The following is a 16,760-nucleotide window of genomic DNA, read 5'->3' on the forward strand; positions in this document are numbered from 1 at the left end:
CGTACCAGACTTCTCAGTAATGGGTACCAGTGCTGTCGAGGCCAATCTGGAGCTATTAAAATCATCCTTGGTTTGTCCTGTCTGACCTTTAGAAGTACCTTTGGGAGGAGAGGCAGAGGTGGAAAGGCATACACATGAAGATTGCTCCAATTGAAAGAAAGAGCATCCACTTTCCAAGCTGTGGGATGAAACCTTTTCGTGCAAAACTTTGGCAGCTGATGGTTTAGTGGAGAAGCGAACAGATCTATGTCTGGAGTTCCCCATGACACTGTCAATTTCTGAAATACATGAGGATCCAATTTCCACTCGTGGGGATCCATAATCCTTCTGCTCAACACATCTGCTAAGGAGTTCTGTGCGCGGCAGAAACCTTGCCTGAAGATTGAGCTGTAAACTGAGAGCAGTCTCCCACAAAATCATTGCTTGCCTGCATAGAGGATAAGAATGTGTTCCCCCTTGCTTGTTGATGTACCACATGACAGTTGTGTTGTCTGTTAGAATCAACACCTGCCCTGGAAGAAGTAAATCCTTGAAAGCTATTAATGCAAACTGGACTGCTAACATCTCCTTCAGGTTGATATGTAGATGTTGTAGTCTGGCAGGCCACTTGTCTTGTATCCACTTTCCATTTAGATGAGCTCCCCAAGCTTTGTCTGAGGCATCTGTCGTTAAAATCTGACTCGCCTCTGGCCGGGTCACAGAGAGTCCCTTGTTTAGGTGACATTCCTGAGCCCACCACAAAAATTCCTTTTGAATGCAAGGTATTATTTGAATGACAGTGTCCAGATCCTGGCAGTGCTGTGTCCATACATTTTGAGATACCATTGCAGCTTCCTCATATGCAGTTTGGCATTGGGAAGCACCAGAATACAAGATGCCATGAACCCTAAGGCTTGAAGGACTGTCCTTGCAGTCAGCCCGGACTGATGAGATAGTTGATGGAAGTAAAGGGAAAGATTCTTTTGTTTGTCCGGGGTCAAAAAGCCATCTGGGATGCTGTATTCAGTCTTACACCCAGAAAGCACATTTCCTGAGAGGGTACTAGACTGGACTTTATTTCGTTCACAGAATACCCCAGGCATCTTAGCACTGCTATCACATATTCCAAATGATGAAGAAGCTCTTCCCTTCCTTGAGCCAGAATCAGGCAATCGTCCAAATAAGGATAGATCTGTATTCCTTTTAGCCTGAAGAAAGCTATCACTGGAGCCAGAACTTTCGTGAACACTCTGGGCGCAGTAGATAAGCCAAAGGGCAATGCAGAGAACTGATAGTGAGAAGTCCCAGCTCGAAAACGCAGATACTTCCTGCAACTTAGTCTGATAGGAACATGAAGGTAAGCCTCCTTGAGATCCAAAGTTACCATCCAATGATCTTTGCCCAGCAGAGGTAAAAGCTGTTGTAACGTCAACATTTTGAACTTGGGAATGTCCAGATAAGTGTTGAGGACAGATAAATCCAAAATTGGTCTCCACGTGTTCCCCTTCTTTGGTACTAGGAACAGGCGAGAATAAAATCCTAGGCCCACTTCTGGCATAGGGACCGGCTGTATGGCCCCTAGTTGGAGTAACAGAGAAATTTGCTTGTGAGCCTCTATTCTTTGTTGAGGAGGAACGTCTGGCATGCCTCTGAAAGGAGGCAAGGTATGGAAATAAAACCTGTAACCGTGGCGTATGATATCCAATACCCATCTGTCTTGGGTAATTAAACTCCAATTTTCTTTGAAAAGTGCCAACCTTCCTCCCAAAGGTGCTGCCAGACGAGAAGGCTCTGGCAGCTGAAAAGGTAGGTCATTGGGTCTGTTTACGAAAGGACTGACCCCTGCCCTCACCTGAAGACTGTGCAGGAGAACTCCCTGTTCTAGGCCTGAAAGAGCCCTGAGCTCTGCCCCTACCACGTCTAGATCTACCCCTAGACTGGGAATCATAAGAAGGATCGTCCACCCCTTAGTAGGCCAATTTCTACTAAACTTTGGAGGCTGAACCTGCAAAAAATCTTTAACAGTCTGCATAGACTTAGCCTTGTCCTCCATTTTCTTTAAAACTGTCTCAACAGGAGAACCAAACAACACATCAGATTGTAAAGGAGCATCTAAAATCCTTGTTTTAACATGGTCAGATAAATTTTGATCCCTCAGCCAGGCGTGTCTGCGAAGAACTGACCCAGTGGCAGCCACCCTAGACGAGGCCTGTACAGCATCAAAACCACATTGCAAAGAATGCTTACCCACCTGTTCAGAAACATGTACTAAATCTTGTAACTCTTTACAATCAATACCTTCCGCCAGAGCATCAACCTTAGACTTCAATTGTGAAAGGAGATAGTTTTGGTATTTCAACATGTGAAACTGGCAATTCAAAGCCCTCATAGCTAGAGTGGAAGAAGTATAAACGTTCTTTCCCCATCTATCCAAGGCCCTGGCCTCTTTATCTGCAGGAACCGGATTCTTGACAACAGAAGCCTTAACACCTTTAGGCCCCTGGCTAACAGTTTCTGGGTCTGCCCTAGGACTCTTAAAAGATACTTATGAGCTTCAGGCACCCTGTAATACCTATCCGGTTTAACAGGAGCAGGAGGCAAAGAATCAGGATTAAGAGAAGCCTCTGTAAAACATCTTCCACTACATCCAAAACAGGAGGTATAGCCAAAGGCCTATGCTGGGGTAAAACAAAAATTCCCTAAGCCTTTTCCTGGAATCAGAGAAGTCCTGACCTTCCCACTTAAAATGCTCCCTCATGGAATGAAGAGTTTCTGAAAAGAAAAATCCTCAGGAGGAGAAGCAGAAGGAGTAGAATCATCCACATCAGAATCAGAATAAGGAGAGTACTCCTGCAAGTCTTCAGCCGAAGACTCTGAAACATCGAAGCCTGCTCAAAACTCCCTAGTTCAGGCTCCCCCTAGGTCTCTTATCAGGAGGGCAAAGAACCCCTAATCAAAGTAATCAAATCTTCTGCCATTTTAAGCATATGCTTCTTGGGCACAGTTCCAGAAGAACTAGGGGTGACACCAACTGAAGCTAAACCTGGCCTGCCTCTGGGAGAAGCCTTGGAAACAGAAGGAGAGGGCCTAACCACCCTAGGCAGGAGGGAGAATAGTAACCTGAGAAGCCCCATCACCCTGACCTGCCTCCTGAGAGGCCACATCCTGCAATAGCAAAGTCTCTCCCTGGGATCCCAAAGAAACCTCCGGTGGAACCACCGGCTCCACCGACACCTCTAAAGAACCGGCGTCCGATGCGGACGGTTCTTCTAGCCTAGGCTTAACTGCTTTGTCCTTGCGCTTCTTGAAGCGGGCGTCGGAGCATCCGGCGGCATTTTATAATTGCACCGCTTCCCGAAGACTAACCTGGCACAATCTAATCTCCTCTTTATAGTGCGCTTATTGAATCTAGCACAAGAGCGACACCCAACAACGTCGTGCTCAGGCCCTAAACAAGGAATACACAAAGTATGATAGTCTCTATGCGGTATCTGTTTCCCACAAGAAATACAATTATTCACTTTTCTGACATCCGTTAAACCACTGAGGCAAGAAAAAACCAAAATATTCCCCAACGGGGTACTTAGCCAACTTTGACTCGGTCTGAAACTCCGGAATCGAAAAATTTCAGAACGCCAACCGGCACTTGCAATACTGCTTCTGCATCGGACCATGCGGCAAAAAAGACTGAGGATATGACGTCGGTCATGCGCATTTGTACCCTGACGTCCTGATGTCAGTCAAATGCGCCTTGACCGACGTCAGCCTTATACTTTGATATTCGGGCCGACCGAGGACAGCGGACTACCCAAGTGTAAGGACTGCAGCAATGTGAGATGAAGAACATCTGCAGTGTTTTTCTCTGATGCACAGAAAATGAGATGCATGGGTATCTAGCATTCTACCTGGTCAATTTTTCTAGCCAGTTTCATAAAAATATAGTTATCTATAGCTACAGGTACAAATAAACTAATACACACATGCACACAGACACATATACATGCATTAATGATATGACTTAAAATATACCAAACTAAAGAAGGACTTGGGGAAAGGATCCCAAGAAATTTGAGAAACACATTTGACCAATCAACATAACAAGCAGACATTACATACTCTGTAAAAGACTATAGTCTTACTTAAAATATCAAAGTCACTTTGCAATTTAATTAACTGGCAATATAGCTACATGCACAGAGGGGTTATGAAATTGAATGGAACATTAATTTAAAAAGAAACAGTACTTGCCTGACTGCCAGACATTCGGTACAGGATACTAGCAACTAGCTCTGGATACAAATTCAGTTGCTGTACTGCATTTATGGTCCTTAGCGATATACTACTGTTGTCATGTGTCAGCTCGTGCAGACCTGTTTAAAAAATATTTTCCTGTGACACAAATCAGGCTGTTTTCCATGCAACATAACACAGAACATAGCAGGTAAACTTGATACTGCAAGTAAAAAGAGCTGAATGAAGAAAAATACAGGTAAGCTTTTTTATTTGTATGTTTCAGTAGTAGAAAGTGCTTTAAATATTCTTTGCAATTTCATTCATTACTTTATTCAGTCTTCCAAATCAGAAAATATGGTTATAAACAGTGGATGCCCTATATGTGCACTATTTCAGACAATAACCTGTACCAGAACTTTCTTCGAAAATATCAAAATGGATAAAATATTATAATACAATAAAATCTTGTATTCTAAAATACACACTTTGAGTCTGCGTAACGTGCCTGTTGTAAATCAACCATTACCCACAGGAAACAGTCCAAGTACAAGACTGGTTTAAAAACATAATGAACACCTAAGAGGAATTCATTAAAAACACAACGTAAAGTCTTCCTTGAAACACACATGCAGACTAATGTACAAAAAGGTACAGTAGTGTACACTTACCATAAATGTAGATGTTCAAGTGTATTCACTGTTGCAGTCCTTACAAAACGGGTTATCCAGCTCCCGGTAGCCCACAGTCGGCCAGAATACCAAAGCCTTACCTGACATCAGGTATAAAGGAAGGCAGCCGATGCCATTTCCTCAGTTTTTCTTGCCATAACTGTCAAGAGCCCCCAAGAAGGCTAGACCAGGAAAAGGAAATCCCTGGCAATATACCATCCACAAAATAAACAGATAGTCTGTGCCTTAGGAAAAAATGGAGATGGAGGGGGGGAAACCAGGACTGCAACAGTGAATACACTCGAACATCTACATTTATGGTAAGTGTACACAACTGTATTATGTTCATTGTGTTTCACTACTGCAGTCCTTACAAAATGGGTTGATTCCCAAAGCCGAAAGAAAAAAGGGAGGAGGAATACCCACTATTTAATGGTTAGTAAGGATGCCCTGCAACACTGCAGTGGCAAAACTAGCCCTGGATTTAGAAAACTGTAATGCTTTGTGAAAGTGTGAACAGAAGTCCAAGTAGCTACTTCCAGGATGTCCTTAGTAAGTACACCTCTCAAAAAAGCTGCAGAGGTGGAAGTTGCTCTAGCAGAATGGGTCCTGATACTCTGGAGGAACCTTGCCATGCTGCAAGTAACAAAAGTGAATACAATGGGCAATCCATTTAAAAATTGTCTGTGTAGAAATAGCTTTGCCCTGAGCTCCAGATGCAAAACTGACCAACAACTGGTCAGACTTCCGAAAGGTTTTAGTCCTGTCCAGGTAAAATCGAAGCTGTCTATGCACATCAAGGGAGTACAGAAGTCTTTCTCTTCTATTCTGTGGTTTAGGAAAGAGGGTAGGCAGGTGGATAGATTGATTAAGAGTCAAGCTAGAAACCACCTTCGGCATAAAGGAAGGATTGGATCAAAGAGAAACCCTATCCGCATGGAAGATGATAAAAGGCTCTACTGCCATTAAGGCCTGCAGCTCAGAAACTCTTCTAGCTGAAGTAATGGCCAAGAGAAAAGCAGTTTTCCAGGAAAGATACTTAAAAAATCTGCTGAGGCAGCTGATTCAAAAGGAGGCAGAGTAAGTTTCACAAGCACAAAATTAAGATCCCAAGCAGGAGTAGGTGCCCTTCTGGGAGGTTTTAAATTGCTAACCCCCAGAGGAACTGCTTCATCAAGGGATATGAGAAGATGGGTTGTTCAAAGGAACAATAAGCAGAAATCGCTGAAGCATGAATCTTGATTGAAGAAAACGAAAGCCCACCATTAAGCAAGCCTGCCAGGTAATCAAGAGTAAGGGGAAGAGATGGTTGAGAAGAGTCTTCCCCTCTAGCTTGCATCCAAATACAGAATCTTGTCCATTTATCTGCATAAGATTTCAAAGTGTTAGGCCTCCTGGCCACACGAAGAACCTCAACAACCTGTTGGGATAGATTTATACTATGAGCCAGGCCGCCAAATGCAGAGTGTGAAGATGAGGATGTAGAATTTTTCCCTCTTCCTGAACCAAGAGATCTGGTATCAGGGGAAGATGCTAAGGCTGAGACTGGGCGAGACTGCGAAGCACTGGATATCAATGCTGTCTGGGCCAGTCTGGAGCTATGATAATGGCCCTTGGGGTTTCATCCCTTATCTTCAACAGTACTCTGGGAAGAAGAGGCAGAGGAGGGAAGGCATAAATTGAAAGATGTGTCCAAGGGAAGGACAGAGCATCCACTCTGCAGACTTTGTTGTGATGTTCCCTGGTGCAAAAGGTTGGAAGAAGATGGATGTTCAGAGATGAGAAGAGATCCACCTGGGGAGAACCCCAACGCTGAATTATGCGATAGAAGATGGTCTTGCTCAGTTGCCACTCGTGAGAATCCAGGACCTGCCTGCTCAACTGATCTGCCAAGGTGGTGAGTCTGCCTGGAAGAAACTGAGCTATCAGATGTAGGCTCATGGAGGCTGCTATGGACCACAGAATCATGCTCTGTCTGCACAGGTGGTAAGAGTGAGTCCCTCCCTGCTTGTTGATGTACTACATGACTGTGGTGTTGTCTGTCCTGACTAGAAGAGTTCCGGGAGAAAGAAGATGCTTGAAAGTCAGCAAGGCCTGCTGGACTGCTATCAGTTCTTTCAGATTTATGTGCAGGTGAAGCTGTTGGTTGCTCCAAGTCCCCTGTATGCATCTGCCATCTAGATACGCTCCCCAAGCGTAGTCTGAGGCATCTGTGGTGAGAGTCAGGCTTGCAGGAGGTGGTTGAAAAGGCAGACCTTTGTTTTGTGAACAAGCTGTCGCCCACCAAAGAAACTCTTTCTGCAGACAGGGAATCAAAGGAAGTATCAAGTCTAAATCCTGTGTGGGTTGACATCAAAGGTTCTTGAGGTACCATTATATTTTCCTCATATGCAGTTTGGCATATGAAATCATCAGAATACTTGAAGCCATGAATCCCAGGGCTTGCAGGAATTGCCTTGCAGAGAGCTGGATCATGCTCGTCAAATCCTCGAAGTAAGTCTAAAGCTGCATTTGTTTCTCTTGAGGGAGGAATACCATCCGAGTGGCTGTATTCAGACTCACTCCCAGGAATACAATCTCCCTTGTGGGTACCATTCTTGACTTCCTTTCATTGAGAGTGTAGCCCAAAGAGGTGAGAAGGTTCCTTACAAAATCCAAATCCTTTAGAAGTTTAGAGTTTGCTTGAATGAGGCAATCATCCAAGTAAGGGTAAATATGAATGTTTCTCTGCCTGCAAAAAGCAATGACCGGAGCAAGGCATTTTGTAAAAACTCTGGGAGCAGAAGATAAGCCAAAGGGCAGTGCAGAGAATTGGTAGTGTCACTTTCCAGCTCTGAAATGAAGGTACTGCCTGCAACTTTCCCGAATTGGTATGTGCAAATAAGCTTCTTTGAGATCCAAAGTCACCAGCCAGGAATCCTTGGCCAGCATTGGCAGCAACTGCTGAAGAGTGAGCATTTTGAATTTGGGAATCACCAGAAAAGTGTTCAGTATGGACAAGTCCAGAATGGGGTGCCAGGTGTCCCCTTTTTTGGGAACCAGAAAAAGTCTTGAGTAGAAACCCTGAAGTGCAGGAACTGGCTCTATTGCTCCCAGGTTCAACAAGGAAGAAATTAGCTTTTCTGCTTCTGCCTTTTGATTTGGTGGAACTGGTGGACAGGGAAAGTGTGAAAAGAAAACTTGTCGCCCTGGTATACTATTTTTGAGTACCCATTTGTCGTCTGTGATGGTGGACCAAATGTCTGCAAAACTGGCCAACCTCCCCCCCCCCAAAGGCAACCCTGGGCCAACAGGGGCAGGCAGAGGGAGGGCTGAGTCAAAGAGAATGCTTCCTTTGGGAAGGTTGCTTAGAACTCCCAGATTTTGAAGAGGAAGCGTGCCATTGTTTAGTCTCACGAGGAGTAGAGGACTGTCCCCTAGAAGACCTATAACCCCTAGACCTAGTGCTTCCCAGTTTACTGGGATCAGGAAAAATTCAATTCTTAGAAGGGTAATGCCTACTAAAATGAGGAGGCTGAACTAGCAGAAAACCTTTAACAGTTTGCATAGATTTGGCTTTATCCTCCAATTTTTTCAAGACCTCTTCTGCTTTGTTAACAAAAAGATTGTCCTTATGCAAACATACATCCAGTAGCTTAGATTTAATAGGCTCAGAAAGGGGCTGTTCCCTGAGCCAAGCATGTCTTCTGATAACAGATCCAGTGGCTGCTGCCCTGCAGGAAGCCTCCAAATTGTCAAAACCACAGTGTAAAGAATGTTTAGTCACAAGAGTGGCAGAATTCAATGAATCTTGCATGTCCTTACTCTCCGCCAGGGAAGGAGCACTAGCAATTTTAGCCTCAATAGCCTCCAATATATGCTGCTGAATCTTAAGCATATCAAAAAGACAGTTAATAACCTAATAGCAAGGGTGGCAGAGGTATAAACCTTTTTTCCCCACCTGCCCAAAGCCCTAGATTCTGTGTCAGAAGGAACAGGATTTTTTTGCAACTGTAGCCTTAACACATTTAGGGCCCTGAGAAATGGTCTCTGGATCAGCAGTAGGATTCCTAAAAATAAACTGAGGAGAATCAGGAACTCTATAATACCAGTCAGATTTCCTGGGAGCATGAGGAACAGAATTAGAAGTCAAAGAATTCTCCATGAAAACATCAACTACCTCCAACACTGGAGGGATAGCCAGAGGCTTATGCTGTGGTAAATCCAAGAACTCCCTAATCCTTTTCTTAGACGGAGGATAGTCCTGACACTCCCACTTGAAATGGTCTCTAAGAGTATTCAGAGTATCTCCAAAAAAAAAAAAAAACTTCTGGGGGAGAGGCAGAAGGGATAGCTTCTTCTTCATCAGAATCCTCAAAACCAAAATAAAGCTGAGAGTCTTCCTCTTCATCAGCAGAATTGCTGGAAACATCAGAACCTGAGTGAGACAAAACTTCACGGGAGAATTCTCTTACCCTCTTAGAAGGAGGAGGTTGAGAGCCCAGATAAGAGTCAAACAATCACTAGCCATTTTAATCATCTGTGACTGAGGAATCTGAGGGGAGGCCGGCGCCTGCTTTTGAGTAAATATGCGGCTGGAAGGTCTGCTAGAAACCCAGAGGGACTCGTGAGGTCTAGCCACATCAGTAGTCTGAACCGAGGTCGTCTGTCTGGGTCTGGTCTCAGGCCGAAGAAAAGAGGCTTCAGAAGCGGGGGCCTGCTTAGCGGCTCTGGACCCATCGAAGGTAGCGACTGGCAGAGGGTCAGAAGACAAAGTGGAAGCCTGTAGCATGGAGGACTCCGAAAAGGTCTCAGCAGAGGCCTGCGGCTGAACATCCACGGACTGCAGGGGCTGCGAAAGTGCCTCACTGAGAACCGGTGGGCCGACCAACTTAACTGGAACGTCGTCGACCAACCTGACCCAAGGCCTGTCACGATCTTTATCCTTGCGCTTCTTAGGAACATCGGAAATCGGGAGACCAAAAGACGCCATACAGACAAACCTAGGCCAAACTCTGAAATGCTTATATAAAATTTTAGTTCTACGGCGTATGGTACATGGATTAAAAGAAGCATAGAGATCACAATTAGGGACATCTTGCTCAAGGTCTAAGCAAGTGATACAGTAAAAATGAAAATCACAGTGCGGAATTTGTTTTCCATAGGCAAGACAGTTATTAACTTTCTCTGACATTCATTAAAGCAAGAAAAGAGGGTCCCCAACGGGGTATTTAGCTGAGGATGTCTTCAACTGAAGTAGTTGGAATACAAAAGAAGGTAATTGGCCGACCTGCACTCGTGCAAATTGCTTCTGCTTCGGGCTCTGCGGCAAGAAAGGCTGAGGAAATGGTGTCAGCTGCCTTCCTTTATACCGGACGTCGGGTTTACGGCCAAAGGCAGCCAACGTCATATACCAAGGCTTTGGTATTCTGGCCGACTGTGTGCTACCAGGAGCTGGATAACCCATTTTGTAAGGACTACAACAGTGAAACACAATGAACATCAAGGAATCAGATGTTAACACAGCCATTGTCGGCATCTAAGCTGCCTTCCATGCAGTTGGTGTACACAAACAAAAGCAGTTTGCAGTCCACAGACTGCATGGAAAACAGTAAGGTGAAAGGCAAAGTTATCCACATGAGACGCTTCCAAAATAAAAAAAAAATCTAGTTCAAGTTCACCCTGGGATGTCAGGACCATAAAAAAAATCTAGTTCAAGTTCACCCTGGGATGTCAGGACCATAAGAATTCTCATGTAAACAGCAGGGCACATCTGCACTCCTTTTTCCATGAAGTAGAAAAAAAAGGTGCTTTTGCTAACCTAATGTGCAAATGCTGATATATAAATGTTCAATGTGTGTGCACGACCTTAGAAAGCAATCTTCAGTCACAGAAGAAGGTGAAAAAAGACTAGAAAAAGAAGATGTTCAAAAATACACTGCCATTATTTAAAAAAGCAAGCAATTTACATATTTTTTAATAACAGCACTGTAAAACAATAACCCAATCCTGAGTGTGGGTCATTCTGGATTTACCCAAGAATGGATTTATTTGATCTCTTGTGCTTCGTCCTTGTGATCAAACCAAACCAACTATGGGTGAATCCTGCATTACCCACACTCATCTCTGGATTACTGCATAATTATATCTGCAAGCCATCCAAGGATATGACTGCAATGGAAAATTTGTCACTGTAAACAAAATCATCTGCACTGGTCTTTAATTACTAAAACTGTAATATTCCTTATTTAGATAAAAAAATAGCCAAGATATTTAGCTTAAAAACAGCAATGTTCCTACCAGACTAAGATTCTTCAGAAACTTAAAAAAATAGTTATATATACATATTTTTTACACAGAAAACCTCACAGGCTAGTCTTCAAGAAAAATGTAAGCAGAAATAATAAGTTTTTTAACCTGCCCTCAGTGTTTTTTGAAATTTAAGCTATGTAACATGTGAATCACTTTTCTGTTATTGTTATTTATTTTTCGAATTAATTTCACCAATGTGAGGATAGTTTCCAGCTGAATCCCTCAAGACATACTCTTTCAAGCAGAACAAAATCAGATCATCTTCTGGGGAGCAGGCAGAGACTGACCCCAAGATCGGTTACAGAGTACAAGAATTCCTGAAGCTGCTCCAAACAATACAAGGATTTGAACCCCATGACTTTTTTTTTTTCTACAAGAAAACTTTTAACCTTCTGAAGTTGTTCAAAGTGAACCGTTTAAAAATCACAGACTGCAGTGATAAATTCAACAATGGTGTGGCTCATTATAGTAGTACAATCTAGAACAATGACATCTGGAATAATTTAGACGTCCCTTCAGAATTTGATGGCGTGTGTGTGTGTGCATGTGTATGTGTATGTATATATATATATATATATATATATTTATATATATATATATATAAATATAAATATATTACATACAGCTCTACAAACACATACACTATATACACACACACACAGATTGTATACACTTATGCACATATAAATACATCTACAGAGAAATTTACATATATATTTATACACATATATATATATATATATACATATATATATATATATATATAAATATATATATATATATATTTATTTATGGTCTATATTAGATCAGCGAATGCTTAAAAATGCAAACGCTGATTGATCGACCTTATGTAAGCAAAAGCTTACAAACTCGAAAGTACAGTTTTGTACCTACCATAAATGTAGATGTTCGAGTGCTAATACAGTTGCAGTCATATCAGATGGGTTCTCCTGCCGTCAGGCGGGTCCTCGGTAAGCCGAATTCCAAAGTCTAGGTCCAGCGTCGGTTGTCGTCGCTTCTTCCCTGACGTCAGTGCGACAGGGGTATAAAGGAACCAGCCGACGCCATTTTCTTCAGTTTTTCTTGTCCCAGATGTCAGGTGCCCCCAGAAGGAAGGCAATAATAAAATTGTGTGATAATGCAGTGCTATTTAATCAAAATACAGTAGTTGCAAGCAAATACATCATAAATGAAAACCCCAATCAGGTTGTATAAGGATGTGTTAGCCTATATGCCTGTCCCAAGAGGGGAAGGAGGGAGAGAAACCTGGACTGCAACTGTATTAGCACTCGAACATCTACATTTATGGTAGGTACAAAACTGTACTATGTTCATCGTGCATACAGCTGCAGTCATAACAGATGGGTAGAATCCCAAAGCTAAGAATGGGGTGGTAGGCACTAGTTGGAACTAGGAGGAGCCAAAATGCCCTGCAAGACTGCAGTGGCAAAGCCTGCTCTAGATTTGGAGTATAATGGTAGGTTGTAGTGCTTGGAGAAGGTATGCACAGAACTCCAAGTGGCTGCTTCCAAAATATCCTTGGTAGGAACTCCTCTGAGGAAGGCTGCAGAGGTGGCTGTGGCCCTGGTGGAATGCGTTCTAATGCCTGTAGGAACAGTTTTGTCATGAAAGGAATAGCAAAGGCGTATGCAGTGGGCTATCCATTTTGAGATTGTCTGTTTGGAAATTGGTTTCCCTTGAGCTCCTACCGCATAGGCCACAAAGAGCTGTTCTGATTTTCTGAAAGGCTTTGTTCTGTCCAAATAATAACGCAGCTGTCTGTGGATGTCCAAGGAATGTAGTAATCTCTCCCCTTTGTTTTGAGGATTAGGATAAAAAGTAGGTAAATGTATGGCCTGATTTAAAGCTACCCTGGATACCACTTTAGGCATAAAGGACAGGTTGGTTCATAAGGAAACTCTGTCCTGATGGAAGATAAAAGGCTGGACAGCCATGAGAGCCTGTAGTTCTGAAACTCTACGAGCTGAGGTGATAGCCAGAAGGAAAGCTGTTTTCCAGGACAAATATTGCAAATCTGATGAGGCAAGCTGGCTCAAAAGGAGGCAAGGTCAATTTTTCCAGAATGAAATTAAGATCCAAGCAGGTATTGGTTGTTTCCTTGGAGGCCTTAAATTCTTAGCCCCTCTGAGGAACTGTCTTAAGAGAGGGTGAGAGAATAAAGGTGGATCAGTGTTGTATTCTACAGAAATGGCTGAGGCATGTATTTTGATGGAGGAGAAAAAGTCCACTGCTTAGCAGTTCAGCCAAATATTGTAGTATTTGAGGTAAATTCAGTTTTCCAGGATCCTGGCCCTTTTTCTCATTCCAGACACAAAAACGTTTCCATTTTGCGGAGTAAGCTTTTCTAATTGATGGCCTTCTGGCCTCCAAAATGACATCCTGCACCTCCTTGGAGAGTAGGGCCTGTTGAGATGCTAAGGAATCTTCCATGCGGCTAGATTGAGTGTTTTTAGCTGGCTGTGAAGAGTTTTGAAACTGTGCTGAGTCAGAAGAAGAGGCATTGGAGGCAGGGTCCATGGTGGGGAATGCATCAGGCTCCTCAGGAGTGGGTACCAGTGTTGTCTTGGCCAGTCCGGAGCAATGAGAATCATCTTTGGTCTGTCTGCTTTGGTCTTTAATAGAACTTTGGGCAGCAGAGGATGAGGAGGGAAGGCATAAACTGTCATTGATGTCCAACTGAAAGAAAGAGCGTCCACTCTCCAGGCCTTTGGATGGAAGATCCTTGAGCAGAATTTTGTCAATTGATGATTCTTGTGGGAGGCAAAGAGATCTATGTCTGGCCTTCCCCATTCTTGGATTATTTCTGTAAAAACTTTTGGATGCAATTTCCATTCGTGTGGATCTGTCATATTCCTGCTTAGGTTGTCTGCCAGCGTGTTTTCCTTGCCTGGCAAGTACTGTGCTTGTAGTTCCATTTGTAAGTCCATGGCCATGTTCCAAAGTGACATGGCCAGTCTGCATAGGGGGTATGAATGTGTTCCTCCCTGTTTGTTTATGTACCACATGACTGTGGTGTTGTCCGTTTTTATCAATAATTGACCTGGTTGCAGAAGGTCCTTGAAAGCTATAATAGCATTTATTACTGCTAGCATTTCTTTTTGATTGATGTGAAGGTGCTTTTCTTTTTGGGACCATTTGCCCTGAATGCACCGATCTGTTATGTGCGCCCCCCAGGCGTAGTCCAAGGCGTCTGTTGTGATGACTTGATTTGCTTGAGGCTTGCTGAATGGAAGACCTGTGTTTGTTTGACATGCTTGAGCCCACCACAGAAATTCCTTTTGCAGACATGGAATTAGTGGTATTATTGTTTCCAAACTGTGGCTGTGTTGAGACCATATGTTTTTTAGGTACCATTGTAGTTTCCTCATATGCAGCTTTGCACATGGGATTAGTAAGATGCAAGATGCCATGAATCCCAGAGCCTGCAGGATTTTCCTTGCAGTTAGCCTGGTGCAATTTGCTAGTGTTCTGAAGTATTGTATTAGTTGCCCCTGCTTCTCTGGCGTGAGGTAGGCCATCTGGGGGTTTGCGTCCAAATTGGCACCCAGGAAAGTTATCTTCCGAGAGGGTATTAGCCTTGATTTCTTTTTGTTGACTATGTATCCCAGAGATTTCAATAACATTATTACATAAGCCAGATGTTTCAGAAGAATGTGCTCGCTGTCCGCTTGGATCAGGCAGTCGTCCAAATAGGGATATATTTGTATCCCTTGAAGTCTGCAGTAGGCAATTACTGATGCCAGGCATTTCGTGAATACCATGGGCGCAGTAGATAAGCCAAAGGGCAATGCAGAGAATTGATAATGGGTTGAACCTGCAAGAAATCTGAGGTACCTTCTGCAATTTTGTCTGATTGGGACATGCAGGTATGCCTCCTTGAGGTCCAATGTTACCAGCCAAGACTCCTTGCCCAGCATGGGAAGAAGTTGCTGTAGAGTGAGCATCTTGAATTTTGCTACGGGCAGAAATGTGTTTAGGATGGATAGATCCAAAATAGGTCTCCAGTCTTTCCCCTTCCTTGGCACCAGAAATAGCCTGGAATAAAAACCGTGACCTTGTTCGTGCGTAGGTACCTCTTGAATAGCTTTCATGTTTATGAGATCTGTAATTTGCTTTTGTGCCTCTGCCCTTTGATTGTGTGGCAGGTTTGGCATGCCTCTCGTTTTTGGAAGGGTGTGAAAATGGAATTTGTAGCCTCTGTTTATAATGTCCAGGATCCATTTGTCCTTTGTGACAACATGCCGATTTTTTGAAAATAATGCCAGCTTTCCTCCTAAGGGGGCTGCCATTTGAAACCTGGTTGGCATGCAAAGGGGAAAGTCATTGGGTTTGCTTTCTGAAAGATTGTGAGTTGTCCTCACCACCTCTTTGTGTAGGAGCTTGCCATTGTCTGCCTCTATACGAGCCTTGGGATTGTCCTCTGCCCCTCGGGCACCTGTATCTGCCTCTTTGGGCTCTGTCTGTGGCAGGAAAGGACCAGTTTTTTGGAAGGCCAATTTCTACTAAAACGTGGGGGTTGAACCTGTAGAAATTCTTTCACAGTTTGCATTGATTTAGCCTTTTCCTCCATTTTCCTTAATACCTCCTCAGCATTAGCACCAAATAGTACATCCTTTTGAAGAGGGGCGTCTAGTAATTTAGCTTTGACATGATCAGGCAAGGATTGTTCCTTGAGCCAGGCATGCCTACGTATGACTGATCCTGTAACAGCAGCTCTACATGAGGCCTCTAGAGCATCAAAACCACATTGTAAGATATGCTTACCCACTTGTTCTGCACTATGCATCAAATCCTGCAACTCCTTCAAGTCTGGTTGTTCAGGTTGTGACATTTTATTCTTCAACTGTGATAACAAAAACAGTTGGTATTTTAGCATATGAAACTGACAGTTTAAGGCCCTCATGGATAAGGTAGCAGAGGTATATACCTTTTTTCCCCACCTTTCTAAGGATCTGGAATCTCTCTCGGAAGGCAATGGATTTTTGGCAATGGAGGCCTTAACTCCCTTGGGGCCCTGTGAGATGGTTTCTGGGTCAGCAGCATGGCTTTTGTAAAGAAATTGGTGTGAGTCAGGAACCCTGTAGTACCTGTCAAGAGTTAACTGGAGCTGGTGGTAGAGAGTCCGGGTTAAGGCAGGCCTCCGAGTAAACATCATCTAGGATGTCCAAGGCAGGAGGTATAGCCAGAGGCCTATGCTGAGGTAACAAGAGAAATTCCCTGAGCCTTTTCTTGGAATCTGAATAATCCTGGCCTTCCCAGTGGAAGTGTTCCCTTAAGGTATGCAAAGTTTCCCCAAATGAGTAATCCTCAGGGGGGGATACAGAAGGGATGGACTCCTCCGCATCAGAGTTTTCAAAAGGTGAATGTTCCTCATCATCAGAGTGCTCTGAAATAATGGAGCCCTGATCAGAGGAGGGGGAATCTTCCTCCACTCTGGGTCTTTTGTCCGGTGGGGGCTGAGGGCCTCTGATTAAAGTAATTAAATCCTCAGCCATTTTAAGCATCTGTTTCTTAGGCATGGGGCCTGGAGATGGGCCCTGTGTAGCTGGTGTCTTAGGGTGCATGGTT

The 16,760-nt window shown here is 43.6% G+C and overlaps 1 protein-coding gene across 2 annotated transcripts in view; it reads right to left on the minus strand.

Annotated features, from left to right (window-relative positions):
- DPY19L4 (dpy-19 like 4) overlaps positions 1-16,760 on the minus strand; it is a 1,421,953-nt gene that overhangs the window by 1,004,252 nt on the left and 400,941 nt on the right. For both annotated transcript variants that reach the window (XM_044066538.1, XM_044066539.1), the window contains exon 5: positions 4,228-4,349. In XM_044066538.1, coding sequence (XP_043922473.1) covers positions 4,228-4,349 — 122 coding nt within the window. The remainder of the gene's footprint in view (positions 1-4,227; positions 4,350-16,760) is intronic.

The sequence above is a fragment of the Protopterus annectens genome, chromosome 3.part1 (assembly GCF_019279795.1).
Source record: "Protopterus annectens isolate FY-2018-M chromosome 3.part1, PAN1.0, whole genome shotgun sequence".
Lineage (NCBI taxonomy): Eukaryota > Metazoa > Chordata > Ceratodontiformes > Protopteridae > Protopterus > Protopterus annectens.